This window comes from Mobula hypostoma, chromosome 17 (genome assembly GCF_963921235.1).
Source record: "Mobula hypostoma chromosome 17, sMobHyp1.1, whole genome shotgun sequence".
Taxonomy (NCBI): Eukaryota; Metazoa; Chordata; class Chondrichthyes; order Myliobatiformes; family Myliobatidae; genus Mobula; species Mobula hypostoma.
Window position 1 is genome coordinate 39,434,803 of NC_086113.1, and position 23,505 is coordinate 39,458,307.

The window sequence follows — 23,505 nt, forward strand, 5'->3', positions numbered from 1 at the left end:
ATCATCAAGTTCCCTCTCACTGGTGAATACCGAAGAGAAGTATTCATTGAGGACCTTGCTCACTTCCACAGCCTCCAGGCACATCTTCCCACCTTTATCTCTAATTGGTCCTACCTTCACTCCTGTCATCCTTTTGTTCTTCACATAATTGAAGAATGCCTTGGGGTTTTCCTTTACCCTACTCGCCAAGGCCTTCTCATGCCCCCTTCTTGCTCTTTTCAGCCCCGTCTTAAGCTCCTTTCTTGCTACCCCATATTCCTGAATTGACATTGCTTCCTAAACCTCATGTATGCTGCCTTCTTCCACCTGACTAGATTTTCCACCTCACTTGTCACCCAGGTTCCTTCACCCTACCATTCTTTATCTTCCTCACTGGGACAAATTTATCCCTAACATCCTGCAAGAGATCTCTAAACGTTGACCACATGTCCATAGCACATTTCCCTGCAAAAACATCATCCCAATTCACACCCGCATGTTCTAGCCTTATAGCCTCATAATTTGCCCTTAACCAATTAAAAATTTTCCTGTTCTCTCTGATTCTATCCTTTCCCATGATAATGCTAAAGGCCAGGGAGCGATGGTCACTGTCCCCCAGATGCTCACCCACTGAGAGATTTGTGACCTGACCTGGTTTGTTACCTAATACTAGATCTAGTGTGGCATTCCCCCGAGTCGGCCTGTCAACAATCTGTCCTGGACACACTTAACAAACTCTCCCCGTCCAAACCTTGGAACTAATCAGGTGCCAATCAATATTACGGAAGTTAAAGTCACCCAAGATAACAACCCTGTTATTTTTGCACCCTTCCAAAATCTGCCTTCCAATCTGCTCCTCAGTACCTCTGCTGCTACCAGAAGTGGAGAGAATGAGCAGCTTCACGTTTCTGAGCGTCAAGATCTCTGAGGATCTAACCTAGTCCTGACATAGGGTAGTTAAGAAAGCTCACGGGGTAGATAGGGTAGTTAAGAAAGCTTATGGGGTGTTAGCTTTCTTAAGTTGAGGGATAGAGTTTAAGAGTCACGATGTAATGATGCAGCTCTATAAAACTCTGGTTAGGCCACACTTGGAGTACTGTCCAGTTCTGGTTGCCTCACTATAGGAAGGACATCTTCAGGAAGCGGTGTCTCAGAAAGACAGCGTTCATTGTTAACGACCTCCAGCACCCAGGGCATGAACTTTTCTCACTGTTACCATCAGGTAGGAGGTACAGAAGCCTGAAGGCACACACTGAACAATTCAGGAACAGCTTCTTCCCCTCTGCCATCTGATTCCTAAATGGATATTGAATCTTTGGACATGACCTCACTTTTTTTTAAAAGATACAGTATTTCTGTCTTTACATGTTTTTTAATATCTATTCAATATATGTAATTGATTTACTTGTTTATTTATTATTATTTTTATTATTGTTAATTTTTTCTCTGCTAGATTATGTATTGCATTGAATTGCTGCTACTAAGTTAACAAATTTCACGTCACATGCCAGTGATAATAAACCTGATTCTGACTCTGAACACTAAATGTGTAAAGCTGGAAACATTCAACATGTGTATAGGGGAAAAAAAAGGAAGTTAGTATTTCAGGTTGTTAAACTTTTATTATTTGTGATAATGTTTGTTTATTAGTGATGACCAAATTATAGTGTCATTAAAGGTTGTAAAATTCTCTACCTGAAAAGGTTAAAAATCAGTTTTGGTACTATCTTTCAAAAGGGTTTGTATCTGGGTTTAGCATCACTGGAGTGAATTGTACAATAGTTAATAGAAAACAAAGAATAAACTTGTCATTTTCGGGTTGAGAAGCTGTGTCCAGTGCTTGCCACAGAGACTGATGTTGGAGCCTCAGTAGTAAACAATTTATAGCAATGATTTGAATGAAGATACACTCATTGGCCACTTTATTAGGTACACCTGTACGCCTGCTTGTTAATGCAAATAGCTACTCAGCCAATCATGTGAAAGCGACTAAATACATAAAAGCATGCAGACATGGTCAAGAGATTCAGTTATTGTTCAGACCAAATATCAGAATGGGGAAAATATGATTAAAATGACTGACCATGGAATGATTGTTGGTGTCAGATGGGATGGTTTGAGTATGTCAGAAACTACTGATCTGGGATTTTCACACATAGCAGTCTCTAGAGTTTACAGAAAAAGGTGTGAGAAACAAAAAAACATGCCATAACCTTCAGTTCTGTGGGTGGGAAAAAACAAGTAATAATAATTAAGCAATCAATATTGAGAACATATGAAGATTTCTTGAAAGTGAACCCATTAGTTGTGGAAACAATTCATTGACGGGGCAAGTGAAGTTGAGTAAAGTTATTTATCCCCTCTGATTCAAAAGCCTGATGGTTGAGGGGTAATAACTGTTCCTGAAAATGATAGTATGAGTCTTAAGGTTCCTGTACCACCTTCCTGATGGTAGCAGTGAGAAGAGAGCTTGACTTGGGTGGTGGGGTTCCTGATGATGCATGCTGCTCTGCTGCGACAACGCTCTGTAGATTTGCTCAATGATGGAGTTGGCTTTACCCATGATGGACTGGGCCATATCCACTATTTTTTTGTAGGATTTTCTGTTCAAGGGCATTGGTGTTTCCACACTAGGCTGTGATGCAAGCATCACACATCTCTAGAAGTTTGTCAAAGTTCCAGATGTCATGCTGAATCTTCACAAACTTCTAAGGAAGTAGAAGTGTGCCACTCCCAGGACAGGTCCTCTGAAGTAATAATACCAAGGAATTTAAAGTTGCTGACTCTCTCCACCTCAGATTTCCCCATTGAAGACTGACACATGGACCTTCGGTTTCATCCTTCTGAAGTCAATAATTAGCACTTGATCTTGCTGATATTGACTAAGAGGTTGTTGTTGTGGCACCACTTAGCCAGATTTTCAACTCCTTCAATTCCGGAATTGAAGGGTTATCATATGAGGAACATTTGATGGCTCTGTACTTGCTGGAATTCAGAAGGATGAGGGGGATGTCATTGAAACCTTTTGAATGTTGAAAGGCCTAGACAGAGTAGATGTGGAAAGGATTGTTCCCATGGTGGGAGAGTCTAGGACAAGAGGGCATAGCCTCAGTATCCTGGACGCCCTTTCAAAACAGAGATGTGGAGAAGTTTCTTTAGCCAAAGGGTGGTGAATTTGTGGAATTTGTTGCCACATGCAGCTGTGGAGGCCAGGTCATTGGGTGTATTTAAGGCAGAGATTGATAGGTTCTTGATTGGATATGGCATCAAAGGTTACAGGGAGAAGGCCAGGAACTGAGGTTGAGGGGACAGAAAAAAAGGATCAGTCATGATTAAATGACAGAGCAGACTCGATGGGCCAGATGGTTACGACAGTGGTGTCGTCAGCAAACTTGAATATGGCATTGGAGCTGTACTTACCCACACAGTCGTAAAGGTAAAATGAGTAGAGCACAGGGCTGAGCACACAGCCTTGAGATGCACCTGTGCTGATGGAGCTTGTGGAGGAGGTGTTGTTGTCAAATGAGGGCATCGAGGATCTAATTACACAAGAAAGTACTGAGGCCAAGGTCTTAAAGCTTAGTGCAAAACTTCACTGAATATTTGGGACAGACTCAATTGACAAAACATCTGTGTTACATGATTCTGTGACTTAGGAACAGTGCCTTTGGTTCATCTCTTTTTCTACTTTTAGTACCTTGTTAGATCCTTTGCAAGCCTTTCAAATTAACCTTTTGCAATCAGAGCCATTTTTTCAAGGTAGCAGAACACATTTTGAGGAACAGAATTAAATACTTCTTGGTAAAAATAATTATTTATATTTATATATTTATTTGTGTGTGTGTGTATGTATGTATATATAAAATTTTTTGATGCTCTTAGTTTAAGAATAATTAATAAAATCAAAAATCTTTACAAGATTTTATAAAACTGTTGAAGGTATTCTTCAATTCATTGCTAGAAGATGTACAGCACTGAGTGTTCAGACTATTTTTGAATCTAATTGGATTATGCTCACCTGTCTGCATAATGTATGTCTGCAAAGAATAATAGTTAAATTTACTTTAGCTGTTTATAAGAATCATGGTATGCACATTATCTGACTGGTAATTTATTGTCCTAAAAAGTGTGTTAAAACCGAATTTTCCATTATATTTGGGAGTACTTGTAGAAAAACAGCTATATGTTTTAGAAATTTATGCACTGAAATTATTGCTATATGTCACTAAATATACTTTTTTAAATCCCATCTTTATAGGTGAATTTCATGGACTCTGGGAGAGTTTGGTATATGATAGTGAAGTTAAATCACAAGTAAGTGATTCCAAAAGTTACAACACTACATTGGTTTTGTAGAGTTTATTTATAGTGTTATTGTTTTAGACTTGTAGATGCATTTAGGAATATTTATTTGGAATACCCTCAAAAATATTAATTTCATTCAAATTGCTTTCTGATATATTTCTAATATTCTATATCAGTCCTTCATGTTGGTATCAATCTCCCCTCATTTCTTTAAAAATAACCTTCGATACTTCAGTGCTATCAGGAATACTCACTTGCAAAATAATTCCCTGGAAAGTTGTCATTGGTCATCAATTGTAAAGCTCTATCGGGTATTGATAATCATTGGAACAATAACTCAAAAGTGGCCAAATGTTCAGCTGTATAATTGTAGAAATGCAGAGACTGAGAAGAGGACAATAGTTTGACACTTGAGCTAAACAACGTCAAGAAACTAGGAATAATGATATTGATAGGATGAGAAATGGTTAGTGTGGCGGGGCAGCATTGAATTTTTTATATGTACAGTAAGAGCAGGAAAATGTTTAATAATTAGTACTGCGGATGTTTAAATGCAATAAAACACTTGTTCTTGGCAGTTTTCTCTATTTTTCAAAGTCTGATTGAATTTATCTACTTTATTTTTTTAGAATATGCTTGAACTGGATATTCTTTTACATGCTAACCTACAATAACTAATTTCTTCCAGTTACTTGACTACGTCTCAACCACCTTGCTGTTTTCTGACAGAAATGTTGACAGCAATCTGATTACATGGAATCGAGTGGTGCTGCTCCATGGTTAGTCTTGGCTCATTTGCTGTTATTAATATATTTTGTCTTAGTACACCAGTTAATTTGACATGCTCCATCTCCTAATATTACTGCCATCAGTGGATCCTCTATGCATCTGGGTATTTGTTCATGTAGATATCGATTTCCTCCAGATTTTAAAACCATTTTGTTAAGTATAATGTATCCAAATTGGAACTTTCAAAATGCATTGGTTTGTGAGATTAGAAATTATAATGCATACCACCACATTTAACCTGATAATTTGTGAGTATTTTCTCAGCTTTAGAACCACTATAGAATTGGGTAAAAGAACAGGGTCAAAACTGATGTTTTTTTTTCCTTTCAACACTCCAGTCAATAAAGGTTTCCTGCTCCTTGTACTTGTCAATGATTTGTATTGGAAAAATATGCCAATGTGGCTCCCTCTACACTGAGACCAGATATAAATTGCCAAAAGCAGAATTTTACTGTGGCCAACCATTTTAATTCCCATACCTATTCCTGTTCTGACACATCAGTCCATGGTCTCCTCTTCTGCCTCAATGAGGCCACTCTGAGGGTGGAAGAGCAACACGTTATATAACGTCTTGGTAACCTCCAACCTGATGGCATGCACATCAATTTCTCTTTCTGGTAATTTTTTTCCCTCCACCCCCTTCCCTCTTCTATTCCCCACTCTAGCTTCTGAACTCTTCTTCTCCTCATTTGCCTATAGCCTCCTACTGGTGCCCTTCCTTCCCTTTTTCTCATGGTCCACTCTCCTATCAAGTTCCCTTTTTCCAGCCCTTTATCTTTCCCACCTGGCTTCAACTATCACCTAGCTTTATTCTCCTTCTCCCCCTCCCCCCCCCAATCTTTTTATTCTGGTATCTTCCCCTTCCTTTTCAGTCCTGAAGAAGGGTCTCAGCCCAGAATGTTGACTATTTATTCATTTCCATAGATGGTGCCTGACCAGCGTTTCTCCATCATTTTGTATGTTCTGTGGATGTCAAGCATCTGCAGAATCTCTTGTATTTAGGGTAGATAATTGGTGAACAACAAGTCTGCACTCTGGAAATCATTAGAAAGCAATGGTGTAAAACAGGAGTCGAAAATAGAATGCTAGGTAGTTGAGTACTGAATGTTGGTGTCAAGCACGTTGAGACAATTAGATTTGAGCAACAATGTTATCTTCTATTTTACAACCATACTATTTGATTTGAGCAACACACACAAAATCTGCTTGAACTACCTGCTTTAGAAACAGTTTAAGATTCTGCATGAATAATGCAGAAAATATTTTCCAGCTGTACAAAGAGCTTTTAAAAAAAGTTGAAGATTGTCTTTAAAGGTGAAAAGAAAATGATGGAAACAGAACAGCCAAGTGTATTCTTTGCTTTATTAAATCGTGACCCAAAGGAAATGGACTAGTTGTTTAAAATAGTGTTTCGGAACTTAGCTTTCAGAAAAATACTTAAGCCTTTTCACCGAGGTACAGAATTTGCATTCATGATTGCTGCATAAAATCTACACTTTGAAGTATATTTGAATACATACGTGTACTGGGAAAAAGTGTTTCATTATGATAACATGGCAGAGACTTGCCAAAAATCATATCTATGTTGAAATGAAGAAATTTTTTTCCGGATTATATAGGCTATTGTGGTTTCTTTTGTGGAAGTGAGCTAGCTGGGAGGGAAGTGAGAAAAGTCATTCCAAGATTGATTGCCTCACGCTCCCTTGAGGGTTGGTTACCTGGACCATCTGCACTTAAGAGCCGCATCCTCTCCTATCTTTACCTTTTCTTTCAATTATGTCTCCACTTCCCAATTGAAATTTGCTATTAAATCTGCTTACATTACCTCTTTGTGCAGCGCATTCCTGATCATAATGCAGTAATCACTGCAAGATGAGTGTTAATATGATACTGTTTTGTCTCTTTAAAATAGGTCCCCCAGGAACTGGGAAAACGTCTTTATGTAAGGCACTGGCTCAAAAACTCACTATTCGATTTTCTTACCGGTGAGAGATCACAAAGTTAATGTTATATTGAATTAAGCTATTTCAATAAACTTTGTAGTATTCTATGTTTATTTGCTGGTATTTAACAAAAAAAAACTGCTGGCAGTGAAGAGCACGAATGGTATTTTTAAGATTCAAGATTCATCTATTATAAAAGAATATATAAATTATAGAACCTCGAGATTTGTTTGCTCACAGGTAGCCACAAGGCTAGAAACCCTAAAGAGCCCAATTAAAGGGGGGGAAAAGTAATAAAAATTAAAAAACCAACACTCAATGCACAGGAAAAAATACAAATCATGCAAACAGCAGCATTCCAAATGAAAAATTAGTCCTTGGATCTGAACTCAGGAGCAGACCCAAAGCCTAGCTTATGAGTTCATCATATTAGCAAGCACGGAGCACAGCAGCTGGGGCAGTCTTCATAGCCTTAGTGCCATGGAGATGACCATTGCAGAGAATGAGTAAAATTGGCTCTCGTCTTGACCCACGCCCTGTCTTTTCAGTTATCTAGGCCAGTGTTTAAGTTGACCCAGTGACAAAACGGCGAATGGAGAGAGGAGTGAAGATCGTGGAGAGTGAGTGAAATCGGCTCTCATCTCCGATCTGGGCCAGCATTTAAATTGTCTAAACAGCATATAGTACCTCACACTTAGACCCAGTCACCGCTGCTACGAAAGGCTCTGGTCCTAGACCGCTCTATCCAGCGACCGCTCTGCCCAGCGACTGCTCCAGGCCCAGATTTCGTTGCCCAGTCATTTTATTGAGCCATATTTAATTTAAAGTTTTTAGTGTGAATGACATGAGGAAAGATGGAGACTTCATCAGTAATTGAAAATAATTGAGGAGGCTAATAAAATCAAATGTTATTGCAACTGTGTCTTTCAGGTACCGGTATGGACAACTAATTGAAATCAACAGCCACAGTCTCTTCTCCAAATGGTTTTCAGAGGTAAGTATGCCCAGTACTTATTCACATTTTTGTGATTATTTTCTTGTGAAAAATGAAGTTGCAAACAAGAAATTGCAATCTTACAAGCCTTGCCTTTTACACCCCAGAATCTTGCTTTAAGCTCTTGCTAAATATTTTCAATTTTGATCACTAAAGTTAATTATTTAAGATAATTACTGACTGAAGTTTAGTAAATCTATCATGCCTGCTGGTTATTTTATCAATTCTAAGTTGATGTTTATGTCTAATTTCTCTTTCATATGTCCTAGATGAGTCAACAAAAAATTAGGCTTCTCAATAGTTGAGCCTAATTATTCATAAGATCATTGGCAGTACTATCAAGCACATTAAACAAATATATACAAATGAGCTGCCAGAAAGTTAGGAGAATGTCCCATTACTCTTTGCCATCCACAAGCTTAGATTTTGCATTTTGTGAATAGTATGTTATTGTCAGGGTTTGTACTTGCTGTGTTATCAGCTGTGAGTGAACTGTAGCCAATGTTTCTGCTTTGAAGGATTTGATAAAGAATGGAGGGTGATTGACATAAATCTTGGGTCACTTGCAAGGCCATCTTGAAAGGCTGTGCACTGAGAAACAGTGAGGGGAGTGCATCCTGGTCCTTGCACTCAGATTTGCATAGAACCATGCCTTCCAGTATGGAAACAGTGGCACATTATACCATCGGCATCACATGTGAATTGTTATTGATGCTATGTTTTTTGGATGTGTGCACAAACATTTGTGATTTAATGAGGAGATCACAGGTATGTTATATATGGGCATGAGACTAGATCAGAATTGTGCACAAATGAGGATGTGGAACACATACAGATGCACTGCATAATTTAACTTCTACCCCTTAATTGTTTTATTCTGTAAAACTATAATTCTTTCATTTTGCAACAGTGATGTAGTATCCTACTAACTGAATTTTGATTAAAATATCATTTAAACAGAGCGGAAAACTTGTTTCAAAGATGTTTCAAACTATTCGGGACTTAATAATGGATGCAGAATCCCTTGTATTTGTTTTAATTGATGAGGTAAGATGATTCAACAGAACTACTGAGAATTTCAGATTACCTTGGGTAGATATTTTCTAGATTATTTTTGTTTTGAATGCTATGATATAAAGTAGAAAGAAAATTCAAGAAGAACACAAGTTCCACCTCAGAACATATTGTCCAAATACTTCTGTGCTACAAAATCTGAGTTGTCTTCTAAATCTTATTTATGCAAATATGGCTTAAACTGTCCTTTTACCAACAAAGGGCCAGTTTTATAGTCATTTTTTTATCATTGTAATTCACCAGAAATTTACCATTACCATTGAATATGCAGTAACTTGTTTTTGCTGTCCACTTTGCATGTTTGTATTGCTAATCCTTGATTTTTGCTGTTTATCATCATTGGGAACAACAGAAGGGGAGAAAATTCTTTTAATAAATCTAGGTGATTCATTCTAGGTCATGAGTTTCAAAGTTGAATTTGCAATCCTTGGAAATATGAAGAGATCTAAACGGGCTGTCAAATTAATTTTTCTTTCATATTTCGGAGTAACTTCCTCCATTATCCACATTGGCAGTGCATGGCTAACTTGTAATGTGTTGTTCCCTTTGCTTTTTTAAAAAAGAAATGATATTCCTGCCCTTCTCTAGTGAAATGTCATTAAAAGCAGAACTTATCAAAGGATGTAAAAATTAAATCTGTTAACACAATTATGCTAAAGTTCCTGTGACGTTTTTATTTTAACTGAAGGAGAAGTTTGATTAATAACTTTATTTTTGAAAGAGCAACTGTTTCATTATTTAGTCACTTGCTGTCTCTTGTGCTGCAGGTTGAAAGTTTGACAGCTGCCAGGAATATTTCAAAGGCTGGCACAGAGCCATCTGATGCCATTCGAGTAGTTAACGCTGTATTGACACAAATAGATCAGATCAAAAGGTAAACTTAATTCCTATAGTTTAACTAGACGACAAGCCACATATAGTATAACCTCCTCTGCAGTCTCTAATTATTAGTTTTAAAGGTTTTCTCTTTTGTTCTAGTTGTTACACGCTTTGCAGCAGAGTAATCAATCCTCTGTTAGCAGAAAGATAAGCATGCCAACAGTGGCCTAAACTCCTGCTTTGATCTGCAAGGCAGCATCACTTACTATGATACAGAAGGAGGTTGTTCAGTCCATTGAACCCATTCTGGTTCCAAACAGAGCAATCCCACCAGTCTCATCCCTATACCCATCAACAGTTCAGAGCCTCAAGTATGACAACTGATGCCAGGGCAACTGAAGACCCGTTGAAAACATTCATATACAGTGGTTTATGAACTTGTGATACTTAAGGCATATGTTGATATTTCTGAGTGTTCAGAATTTAACTGCCAACATTGAAAGCCTCATGATGCTTCGGGCCTCTATTCAGGTGTGAATTCCATGAATTAGTATATCACGCTCATGGTTGGTGAATCTGGGGGTGTACTTCTAACACTCCCCACGCATTTGTCATCCCTGCCATCACATCCCTTGTAGAGTCTGACAAGGTTCAATGCCAACTGCCTTTTTAAATACTGAAGTCCTGCACATTAGCTGAAATTGATTATTGGGAAGCTTTGTAACTATAACTGCAAAGAGGTTGCATCTGAATATTCGTATCTGAATGCTCCAACAAAAATTACAGAATTATACTTCAACGGTCCTATTAATCAGTTAACAGATACCATTTCCAGGCAGTTTTCTATCTTTTAAATTCATAGGGTTTTAACTGTACTATAAAATTGTACTCTTAAGTAACTGAGTTCAATTCATTGCTAGACTAAAAAGTGTGGGAAGTTTATCTATTCAAGCACTGAAATTGATTTTATTTCCATTTTAGTTTAAACCTCCCTTGCCTGTGCATAATCTAGCTTTATCAGTAATAGTTTAAAACAAATGATTTGCTGTATGGTTTTGACTGGAAAGGGACATTTGCAGGAAGGACAGCAGAGCAGCAATGGCTGGAGTTTCTGCGAAAAATGAGGTAAGTGCAAGACAGATATATTCCAAATAAGGAATTTTCAAAGAAGGACACTACCGTTGCTGACAAGGGAAGTCAGAGCCAAAATAAAAGCAAAAGAGAGGGCATACAAGGAAGCCTGAGCTAGTGGGAAGATGGAGCATTGGGAAGCTTTTAAAAACTTGCAGAAGGAAACTAAGAAGGTCATTAGGAAGGAAAAGATGAATTATGAAAGGAAGCTGGTGACTAATATCAAAGAAGATACTAAAAGCTTTTTTAAGTATATAAAGGGTAAAAGAGAGTCAAGGGTAGATATAGGACCAGTACAAAATGACACTGGAGATATTATAATGAGAGACGCAGAGATGGCAGAAGAACTGAATGCATATTTTGCATCAGTCTTCACAGTGGAAGACGTCTGCAGTATACTGGACATTCAAGAGTGTCAGGGAAGTGAAGTCTGTGCAGTGAATATTACAACTGAGAAAGTGCTCAGGAAGCTTAATGGTCAGGGTGGATAAATCTCTTGGACCTGATGGAATGCACCCTTGGGTTCTGAAGGAAGTAGCTGGAGAGATTGCGGAGGCACTAACGGTGATCTTTCAAGAATCGATAGATTCTGGCATTTTACCGTATGACTGGAAAATTGCAAATGTTACTCCACTATTTAAGAAGGGTGGGGGGCAGCAGAAAGGAAACTATAGACCCGTTAGCTTGACATCAGTGGTTGGGAAGTTGTTGGAATCAATTGTTAGAGATGAGATCACAGAGTGCCTGGAGGCACATGACAAGATAGGCCAAAACCAGCATGGCTTCCTGAAAGGAAAATCCTTCCTGACAAACCTAATGCAATTTTTTTGAGGAAATTAAAAGCAGGGTAGATAAAGGAGTTGCAGTAGACGTGGTGTACTTGGATTTTCAGAAAGCCTTTGACAAGGTGCCGCACGTGAGGCTGCTTAGTAGGATAAGATCTCATGGAATTACAGGGAAGTTACTAGCATGGGTGGAGCATTGGCTGATCGGCAGAAAACAGTAGGAATAAAGGGATCCTATTCTGGCTGGCTGCTGGTTACCAGTGGAGCTCCACAGGGGTCAGTGTTGGGACTGCTGCTTTTTACGATGTATGCCAATGATTTGGGCTAATGGGATTAGTGGATTTGTGGCTAAATTTGCTGGTGATACAAAGGTATGTGGAGGACCGGGTAGTGTTGAAGAAACGGAAAGCTTGCAGAGAGACTTAGATAGTTTAGGGGGAGTGGGTAAAGAAGTGGCAAATGAAATACAATGTTGGAAAGTGTATGGTCATGCACTTTGGTGGAAGAAATAAGTGGGCAGACTATTATTTAGATGGGGAGAGAATTCAAAATGCAGAGATGCAAAGGGACTTGGGAGTCCTTGTGCAGGATACCTGAAAGGTTAACCTCCAGGTTGAGTCGGTTGTGAAGAAGGCGAATGCACTGTTGGCATTCATTTCTAGAGGTATAGAATATAAGAGCAGGGGTGTGATGTTGAGGCTCTATAAGGCACTTGTGAGATGACGCTTGGAGTATTGTGTGCAGTTTTGGGCTCCTTATTTTAGAAGGGACATACTGACATTGGAGAGGGTTCAGAGAAGATTCACGAGAATGTTTCTAGGAATGAAAGAGTTACCTATGAGGCATGTCTGGTAGCTCTTGGGCTGTATTTCCTGGAATTCAGGAGAATGAGGGGGGGATCTCATAGAAACATTCTGAATGTTAAAAGGTCTGAACAGATTAGATATGGCAAAGTTATTTCTCATGGTAGGGGATTCTAGGACAAGAGGGCACGACTTCAGGATTGAAGGATGACCATTTAGAACAGAGATGCGGAGAAATTACTTTAGTCAGAGGGTGGTAAATCTGTGTAATTTGTTGCCACGAGCAGCTATGGAGGCCAAGTCATTGGGTGTATTTAAGGCAGAGGTAGATAGGTTCTTGATTAGCCAGGGCATCAAAGGGTATGGGGAGAAGGCAGGGGAGTGAGACTGACTGGAAGAATTGGATCAGCCCATGATTGAATGGTGGAGCAGACTCGATGGGCCGAATAGCCTGCTTCTCCTATATCTTATGGTCTTAATGTCATATCCATTTTAATAGGAAACACATGATTAAGTATTTGAAAAACCGAGTGCAGTACTTGCTGAATGACATCCTGAAATTGTGAATCAAATTAATTCAACTTTAATGTTTGATTAACTGATATTGCCAATTTCTGGTGAGAGGATTTTGATGCAATGAATAGATGATACTAGGAGTTGAATAGAGGAGTTAAAAGATGTATTTTTACTACTTCTGACCACTACACTACGCACCTACAAAGCTTATTGACTTGACGGAGAATGCTGGCAGGCATATTGAAATGATTCGTTTACAATAAGAAAGTGTAGTTCACTCAGTTTGCTAATTAATTTTGGTTCCTGAACAATGTTCCCTCTAAGGTGAACCGATCGTTTGCTACTAGTGCACAAAGGAATTTAAACAGTGCACAAAAGGTTGTCACCCTCTATCTCATTGGCATGTTAAGTACATTTCGCGATCGTACACAATCACATTTCCTTTTCCGGTTTCTTTCGTGGATGGTGTTGACAACGTGGAGTTTGTGCTGATTCATCTGCAGATCTTAGAACTGGATTATTTATACTGTTTTTATTGAAGAAATTATTGATTCACTATGTTGAATTCCAAAGAAGCAAAGGGTGTGAAACACAAAAGAACTCCTTGTTCATTTAAAGTGAAAAGGCTTAATGAAACAGTAGAAACTGCTACACTGAAAACCCACGAGATCAGGAATGTGCAGCTACGAGAAATATTTATTTACAGTACAGAAACTAGTGTTACCTGTGTGTGCTGTCATGATGCAGAAGTTGCTGGAGAATTTGCAAGTGGGAAGAAGTGGAGTGATATTTGGAAACTTTAACTGTTATTTATCAAGTAAATTAATATGGATAGTGTGTAAAAGTTCCAGCGAGGAAATCCTTCCTTCATTACCTGCCACAGGCCTGCTATCTATGTTTTGTGAAAGTGCAGATAACCAAGAGTGAAAACGAAACAAAGAGGAGATCGAAGTTGTTGATGACAGTGTTTTGCTAGCTGTTAGAATGAATACCTCTATACATAAAATTCATGTACACATATTGTCACTGAGCAAAAAAATTGCACAGTACAAGATTTTTGTGCACATTGGTCACTTAAAAATTAGAGGGAACATTGCTTTTAAACTGTACTACCTGGGGGCATCACGTGAGGCAGCAACGAGGTAAGACATGCTAGCGTGAGCTCCCCGAGTGTCTCTCAATAGTTATCTTTATTTTGCTATGTTATTGTTAAAACCGTATTCCTAATATTTCTAAAACAAATCTCACTTGCTAGTGGTAATCTTAGAAGTAAGAAGGATATTTTATTGCCAACTGAAGGAACAACCAGACCCTTGTATTTTATTGAGATGGCAGCCGACTCTGGAAAAGGGGGAAGTTTTCCCTCGAGACAGTAATGACAGCCATTCAGGAACGCAAGGAAGAACTATCAACACAAATTGACACTAAAATGATTAACATCCAATCCTCGCTAATTAAAATAGAATCTGCGTTATCAACACTAGCTGATCAAGTTAAGGAAATGGAAGGGCGTGTATCTGCCAGTAAAGATAACATAATAGAAGTCACCATGCACGTCGAGTAATTGGAGAAAGAGGTGCAATTGTTGAAAGACAAGGTGGACGACCTGGAAAACAGGAGTAGGCGGAACAATATTCAGATACTGAATCTCCCTGAGAAAGCTGAAGGTTGTGATGCAGCTGGATTTTTGGAACGAATCCTATCAGAAATTTTTGGCGTTGAAAACTTTCCTACCCCCATCACCTGCGAGCGAGCCCACCGCCTGGGAAAATTCCCCAGCAGTGGTGACGACTCACGGAGACCGAGACTTATAATCGCAAAGCTCCCCAATTTTAAGAACAAGGAGACGATTATGCGTCTGGCCAGGCAAAAAGGAGTGATTCACTATGAAAATAATAGAATTTACATATCTCTCGACTGTAGTCCGAGATTGCAACGCTATAAGGTCACCTTCAAAGAGGTTAAGAAGACCCTACAGGAAAGGGGCATTGATTATTCCCTGCACTATCCAGCTAAACTTCGGATTATGCATAAGGGAGTCACCAAGTGGTTTATTACTCCTGATGCAGTAATGGAGTTTTTGAAAGTTATTGACAATGATGACTAATAGTCCTCTCGCTCCGTGCGCTACGGTCAGGTTACCATGATGCTTAAGCGCTCTATACATTGAGTGACTCTTAAGTGATTATTGGATGTACTGCCATGACTGATATGAGGTCACGAGTAAGTTTCGCAATATGGATACTTTCCCACCTGGCTATTGTGGAAAGTGCGTCTCCTTAATTTTTGATGACATTTCATCTCTCACTTGTGCCTTGAGATGTTGTTTATTCGCGGTGATCCCTTTACTAAATATTTTTGTATGTTGTGGTCTGAGTACTGTTCAAGTTGCTTTGCCAGATATTATGTGCACGTTCCTAGGCATCGATAGTACTCTTTTAGAGGCTGTAGAAGCTATAATTCTTAATTAATGTGGTTTAATGCTCACTATATTTTTCTGTAACTGTTGAGAACCCTTGCATTTTTAGAGAGAGTAGCCTACCCACCGGGGATGTTTTTTCTAGCTGGCGTCAACGGTTGGGTCTCATACGGGGATATGGTATGGTTCTGTCTCTTAATTACTCTTATTCTTACAGTTCTTGCACTATCTTTTTGCTCTGAGGTATCTATTATTTTTTTCTTTAAGGCATGACTAGTCAACTTAAAATAATCTCCTTGAATGTAAGGGGGATTGATTCTCCAATTAAGAGGAAAAAAATTCTTACATATTTAAAGAGACATTCCACTGATATAGGGTTTTATACAAGAGACTCACCTTTCTGATACAGAACATATAAAGTTAAAAAGGGATTGGGTTGGACATGTTTACTATTCTTCATTTACCAGAAAAGCAAGAGGAGTAGCTATACTCGTTAATAAAAACGTAAGGTTTAAATTAATATCAACAGAAAAAGACAAGAACGGTAGACTTTTAGTTAATTGTGAACTAAATATGAACAGGGTCACATTGATGAATGTATATGGCCCCAACCATGATGATCCCATTTTTTAAAAATGATTTGGTATCAAAAGTTATGACAGCTTTAGACCACTGTCTGGTTGGTGGGGACTTTAATTTGGTCTTAGACCCTGCTATGGATCGATCTACACCAAGATCTCTTAATCGTTCAAGGGCAGAGTCTGTCCTGGATCAGGGCATGAAGGCTCTGGGGTTTTGCGATATTTGGCGTCAACTTAATCCAAATGTAAAGGACTTTTCCTTCTTTTCAAATGTCCACTGCTCCTATCCTAGAATTGATATGTTTTTACTATCCTAAAGTATGGTATCCAGGGTTATTGAATGCTCCTACCTACCAGCTATACTGTCTGACCATAATCCAATAAAGGTGACTTGGAGGATGGATATTACTCAGTCATCATCTTATAGTTTGAGATTTAAAACATATATGCTTAATGATCCTGAATTTCTCAGATTTATGAACGGTCACATTGATTTATTTATGGAAACTAATTCAAATTCTTCTTCCTACGCACACATAAGACAAGAGAGAAAAGGAAAACTCTTGTATCCCTAGAGGAAGAGATTAGAAATCTTGAAAGTGAACACGCTTTTACTAAAAGTGAAGAAATACTTAATATACTGACTTTAAAACTGATTCAATACAATAATTTATGTACAAGTAAAGCTGAGACAGATATGGCCAGAACTAACTACCATTATTACGAATTTGGAAACAAAACTAGTAAGTTACTAGCCTGGCAAATAAAAAAGGAAGAGACAGATAGATTTATCCAATCTGTTGTACGGATGATGGCAGATCCCTCATTAACCCACAGGACATAAATCAAGAATTCAGAAAGTTTTATGAAGCGCTATATAAGACAGATCATGATGTAGAAAATACTAAAGCAACACGTTTCTTGAACTTATTAAATCTGCCCAGGTTAGATCCTAAGGATAAAGATTGCCTTGATTCTGATGTATCTGAAGAGGTTCTTGGTGCTATGAAGTCTCCACAGAACAATAAAGCTCTGGGGTCAGATGGCTTTCCAACTGAATGCTTTAAAGCCTTTTCAGATAAGCTTTTAACCCCTTTAACAAATATGTTCAAGGAGGCACTGATTAATAAAACTTCCTTTATACTTTATTGTCACCAAACAATTGGCACTAGAACGTACAATCATCACAGCGATATTTGATTCTGCACTTCACACTCCCTGGATTACAAATATTAAATATTAAAAATATTAAAAATAGTTAAACTTAGTAAATATTAAAAAATTAAATTATAAATCATAAATAGAAAATAGAAAAATGGGAAGTAAGGTAGTGCAAAAAAAAACCGAGAGGCAGGTCCGGATATTTGGAGGGTACGGCCCAGATCCGGGTCAGGATCCTTTCAGTAGTCTTATCACAGTTGGAAAGAAGCTGTTCCCAAATCTGGCCGTACGAGTCTTCAAGCTCCTGAACCTTCTCCCGGAGGGAAGAGGGACGAAAATTGTGTTGGCTGGGTGGGTCGTGTCCTTGATTATCCTGGCAGCACTGCTCCGACAGCGTGCGGTGTAAAGTGAATCCATGGACGGAAGATTGGTTTGTGTGATGTGCTGCGCCATGTTCACGATCTTCTGCAGCTTCTTTTGGTCTTGGACAGGACAACTTCCATACCAGGTTCTGATGCACCCTAGAAGAATGCTTTCTACGGTGCATCTATAAAAATTAGTGATGGTTTTAGGGGACAGGCCAAATTTCTTCAGTTTTCTCAGGAAGTAAAGGCGCTGGCGGGCCTTCTTGGCAGTGAGCTCTGCTTGGTTGGACCAAGTCAGGTCATTTGTGATATTGACCCTTTGCCTAATTCTCTGGAAATGGCTACAATAATATTACTGCCAAAACCTGAGAAGGACCGTCAAAAATGTACTTATCGGCCCCTTAGTCTTTTGAATTCAGATTACAAGATTTTATCAAAATTAATTGCGTTAAGAATAGGTGACATTATCCCTAAAATCATTAATGCTGATCAGACATGTTTTGTGAGAAATCGACGTGGATCTGATAATGTACGGAGACTTTTTCACATAATGGAAGAGGCTCATATGCAAAATAATCCCATGTTGATAATGTCGATGGATGCAGAGAAGGCGTTCGACAGGATAGAACCTACCTTCCTTTTGCAAATTTTTAAAGCAATGAGTTTTGGAGAGAGATTTATTCAATATATTGAAACATTTTTTGCCGGTCCTAAAGCTCAAATTCTAACCAATGGAGTCCTGTCGGGTACCTTCCCACTATCCAGAGGAGTCCGCCAAGGTTGTCCAAGTGCTCCGCTGCTATTCTTAATAGCTATTGAGCCGCTGCTATTGCTATTTGTACTAATCCCACCATTACTGGCATTAAATTTGGCTCAAATGAACACAAACTAGCCCTTTACGCAGACGATCTCTTAGTTTTCCTGTCTGATCCAGAAAAGTCATTACCCTCCCTTATACAATGTTTCCAAAAATACAGTGCTGCTTCTGGATATAAATTAAACCTTTCAAAAAGTGAAGTCATGTCTTCTAATATACAGGATGATAACATTAAGAACCTAGTCAAAGCCTTGCAGTGGTGCTTAAATGGATTTAAATATTTAGGCGTAGAAATTAGGAGACCCGCAGACAAAATCCTTAAAGATAATTACATTGAATTATTGAATCGGGTTAAATTAGATCTGCAGAAATGAAGGGAGTATTTTGTTTTTTTTCTTATGTGTATCTGTTTATAAAATACGTCAATAAAAATACCTATAATAAACTGTACTACCTGGCTTCTTTGGTGCCTGGGCAGAGATTGCAAACTTGTCATGTAAAGATTGCTGCATGATCCTACAGCCCATCATTTTTTAGCATATGACAAGGATGGTGTAGTGGAAGGAAATTAAGAATAGGAAATAAATTATTTGCCATATTGATTTTTAAAAAAAGGATGGCAGTGGTTAAGTTTTAAGGACTGAATGGCCTGAACTGGATTACCAACTTTAGTATCATGACCCTTGTATTAGCTCCTCAGGGCACATATATTTAAGTCAGTGAAAATCTTGTTTTCTGAAATAAAAATAGTGGAGTGGTCAGGTACAATGAATTTTGGCACAAAACCAGATTGTGTGAGTGGGGAACTATCAGAGCAACATGTTAAATGGCGAAAAGTTGCTTGAGTTATTTGCTAATGAAGAAAAATTAAACACAAACCAGGCACATGTATAAGTAACACACACAAAAGTTGCTGGTGAACACAGCAGGCCAGGCAGCATCTCTAGGAAGAGGTACAGTCGACGTTTTGGGTCGAGACCCTTTGTCAGGACTAACTGAAAGAAGAGCTAGTAAGAGATTTGAAAAGGGGAGGGGGAGATCCAAAATGATAGGAGAAGACAGGAGGGGGAGGGATGGAGCCAAGAGCTGGACAGTTGATTGGCAAAAGGGATATGAGAGGATCATGGGACAGGAGGCCCAGGGAGAAAGAAAAAGGGGAGGGGGGAAACCCAGAGGATGGGCAAAGGGTATAGTGAGAAGGAGAGAGAGAGAGAAAAAGAATGTATGTATATAAATAAAGAACAGATAGGGTACGAGGGGGAGGTGGGGCATTAACGGAAGTTTGAGAAGTCAATGTTCGTGCCATCAGGTTGGAGGCTACCCAGACGGAATATAAGGTGTTGTTCCTCCAACCTGAGTGTGGCTTCATCTTTACAGTAGAGGAGGCCGTGGATAGACTGGGAGATCGTTTCGCTGAATACCTACACTTTGTCTGCCAGAGAAAGCAGGATCTCCCAGTGGCCATACATTTTAATTCCACGCCCCATTCCCACTCTGATATGTCTACCCACGGCCTCCTCTACTGTCAAGATGAAGCCACACTTAGGTTGGAGGAACAACACATTATATTCCGTCTGGGTAGCCTCCAACTTGATGGCGAGAACATTGACTTCTCAAACTTCCGCTAATGCCCCACCACCCCCTTGTACCCCATCCATTCTTTATTTATATACAGACATTCTTTTTTTCTCTCTCCTTTTTCTCCCTCTGTCCCCCTCACTATACCCCTTGCCCATCCTCAGGGCTTCCCCCCCTCCCCCTTTTCTTTCTCCCTAGGCCTCCTGTCCCATGATCCTCTCATATCCCTTTTGCCAATCACCTGTCCAGCTCTTGGCTCCATCCCTCCCCCTCCTGTCTTCTATCATTTTGGATCTCACCCTCCCCCTCCCACTTTCAAATCTCTTACTATCTCTTCTTTCAGTTAGACCTGACGAAGGGTCTCAGCCCGAAACGTCGACTGTACCTCTTCCTAGAGATGCTGCCCGGCCTGCTGCGTTCACCAGCAACTTTGATGTGTGTTGCTTGAAATTCCAGCATCTGCAGATTTCCTCGTGTTTACATGTATAAGTGCCCATGTGAGAATGTAGGTATGAAGTTAATTATGAATAAATCCTTTTGTAGATGAACTAATCTTTCTGATAATTGTGATGATGTATTTTAGTTTTGTAGAAGTTGCTATTAGTGTTTTAAGCTTTCTAATTAAGTAGTTGAAAATATGGAAAGTGCTTTGTAACTAAGTTAAACATGATATCTCCAGTCAATTAAAAATAAATAAGTTTAGCAATGATTGACCCATTATGTGCATTTCACCCTCTATCAGCTTATTTGGGGATGGAGGCAAATAATGGTAAAATTGTTCTGACACATGATCTTTGTGGTGTAACCACAAACTCCACACTTTAGGATATAGCTTTCTTCCATTTAAGTTCTATGTCTGTGCTATTAAAGTGTAATAAAGCTTTTGTTCTCAAGTTGTTCATTTCTCTCTAAAAGATTCCACATTCTTCTCCCACCTTCATTCTTTTGCTCAGATTTCCTAATGTGGTAATTCTAACAACATCAAATATCACAGAAAAGATAGATTTGGCTTTCGTGGACCGAGCAGATATCAAGCAATACATTGGGCCACCGTCTGCTGCTGCCATCTTTAAAATTTACCTTGGTTGTCTGGAAGAATTGATGAAGGTATGGTACTGACAGCTGACGTGAGGTACGCATGTCATTTCATGTTCAGATTGCAAAGTGAATTTCTTTTTTGAGGCTAGACCATAACAGCAAGATGAAATACCTTATAGAGTTTTATTTATTTTTAGCGGCAGATCATCTACCCCAGACAGCAACTGCTGACGCTGAGAGAATTGCAGATGATCAGTTTCTTGGAAAATGATGTATCAAGGTTGAGTTTGGCACTGAAGAATATTGCAGCGTGAGTTCCATGTACTGATATTTCCTCATTGGGTATTATTCATAACTTAGTTGCCATATAACAAATCTGTGAAGATTACATACATCTTCAATTAATTTTGTTTTCAATATGCTCTGATAATAGAAGAAAAATAAGGTACTTGCATAGTAATCATTACATTACAGGATAATTCAAAACTAATTGGTGGTTCTTGATTGATTTCTAAAAGCTATCAAATGATTAGTATGTGTGGAATACATTTTTCCCCTGCCTTCTGTTCCTAGTAACACATATCAAAGTTGCTGGTGAACACAGCAGGCCAGGCAGCATCTCTAGGAGGAGGTACAGTCGACGTTTTGGGCCGAGACCCTTGGTCAGGACTAACTGAAAGAAGCGCTAGTAAGAGATTTGAAAGTGTGAGGGGGAGGGGGAGATCCAAAATGATAGGAGAAGACAGGAGGGGGAGGGATGGAGCCAAGAGCTGGACAGTTGTTTGGCAAAGGGGATATGAGAGGATCATGGGACAGGAGGCCCAGGGAGAAAGAAAAGGGGGAGGTGGGGAACCCAGATGATGGGCAAGGGATATAGTGAGAGGGACAGAGGGAGAAAAAGTGAGAAAAAAAAATAATAATAATAAATAACGGATGGGATATGAAGGGGAGGTGGGGCATTAATGGAAGTTGGAGAAGTCAATGTTCATGCCATCAGGTTGGAGCTACCTAGACAGAATATAAGGTGTTGTTCCTCCAACCTGAGTGTGGCTTCACCTTTACAGTAGAGGAGGCCATGGATAGACATATCAGAATGGGAATGGGACGTGGAATTAAAATGTGTGGCCACTGGGAGATCCTGCTTTCTCTGGCGGACAGAGCGTAGGTGTTCAGTGAAACGGTCTCCCAGCCTGCGTCAGGTCTCGCCAATATATAGAAGGCTGCATTGGGAACACCAGACGCAGTATATCACAGGTGAAGTGTCGCCTCACCTGGAAGGACTGTCAGGGCCCTGAATGATAGTGAGGGAGGAAGTGTAAGCGCATATGTAGCACTTGTGCCGCTTACAAGGATAAGTGCCGGGAGGGAGATCCATGTTCCAAACCTATACTGGTATCTGTACCCCACTTTTCCTTCACTACATCGACGACTGCATTGGCGCTGCTTCCTGCACGCATGCTGAGTTCGTTGACTTCATTAACTTTGCCTCCAACTTTCACCCTGCCCTCAAGTTTACCTGGTCCATTTCCGACACCTTCCTCCCTTTTCTAGATCTTTCTGTCTCTATCTCTGGAGACAGCTTATCTATTGATGTCTACTATAAGCCTACGGACTCTCACAGCTGTCTGGACTATTCCTCTTCTCACCCTGTCTCTTACAAAAATGCCATCCCCTTCTCGCAATTCCTCCGTCTCCGCCGCATCTGCTCTCAGGATGAGGCTTTTCATTCCAGGACGAAGGAGATGTCCTCTTTTTTTAAAGAAAGGGGCTTCCCTTCCTCCACCATCAAGTCTGCTCTCAAACGCATCTCTCCCATTTAACACACATCTGTTCTCACCCCATCCTCCCGCCACCCCACTAGGAATAAGGTTCCCTTTGTCCTCACCTACCACCCCACTAGCCTCCGGGTCCAACATATAATTCTCCGTAACTTCCGCCACCTCCCACAGGATCCCACCACAAAGCACATCTTTCCTTCCCCCCCCCCCTTTGCGCAGGGATTGCTCCCTACGCGTCTCCCTTGTCCATTCATCCCCACCGATCTCCCTCCCAGCACTTATCCTTGTAAGTGGAACAAGTGCTACACATGCCCTTACACTTCCTCTCTCACTACCATTCAGGGCCCCAGACAGTCCTTCACCGGTGAGGGGACACTTCACCTGTGAGTCGGCTGGGGTGATAATACTGCGTCCGGTGCTCCCGATGTGGCCTTCTATATATTGGTGAGACCTGACGTAGACTGGGAGACCGTTTTGCTGAACACCTACGCTCTATCCGCTAGAGAAAGCAGGCTCTCCCAGTGGCAACACATTTTAATTCCACGTCCCATTCCCATTCTGATATGTCTATCCACGATCTCCTCTATAAAGATCAAGCCACACTCAGGTTGGAGGAACAACACCTTATAT

General features: G+C 39.7%; 1 protein-coding gene across 4 annotated transcripts in view; it reads left to right on the top strand.

Moving 5' to 3' along the window:
• trip13 (thyroid hormone receptor interactor 13) overlaps positions 1-23,505 on the top strand; it is a 40,063-nt gene that overhangs the window by 12,080 nt on the left and 4,478 nt on the right. For all 4 annotated transcript variants that reach the window (XM_063069346.1, XM_063069348.1, XM_063069347.1 and 1 more), the window contains exons 5-12: positions 4,238-4,293; positions 4,973-5,063; positions 6,986-7,058; positions 7,947-8,010; positions 8,971-9,057; positions 9,852-9,958; positions 21,013-21,166; positions 21,295-21,407. In XM_063069346.1, coding sequence (XP_062925416.1) covers positions 4,238-4,293; positions 4,973-5,063; positions 6,986-7,058; positions 7,947-8,010; positions 8,971-9,057; positions 9,852-9,958; positions 21,013-21,166; positions 21,295-21,407 — 745 coding nt within the window. The remainder of the gene's footprint in view (positions 1-4,237; positions 4,294-4,972; positions 5,064-6,985; positions 7,059-7,946; positions 8,011-8,970; positions 9,058-9,851; positions 9,959-21,012; positions 21,167-21,294; positions 21,408-23,505) is intronic.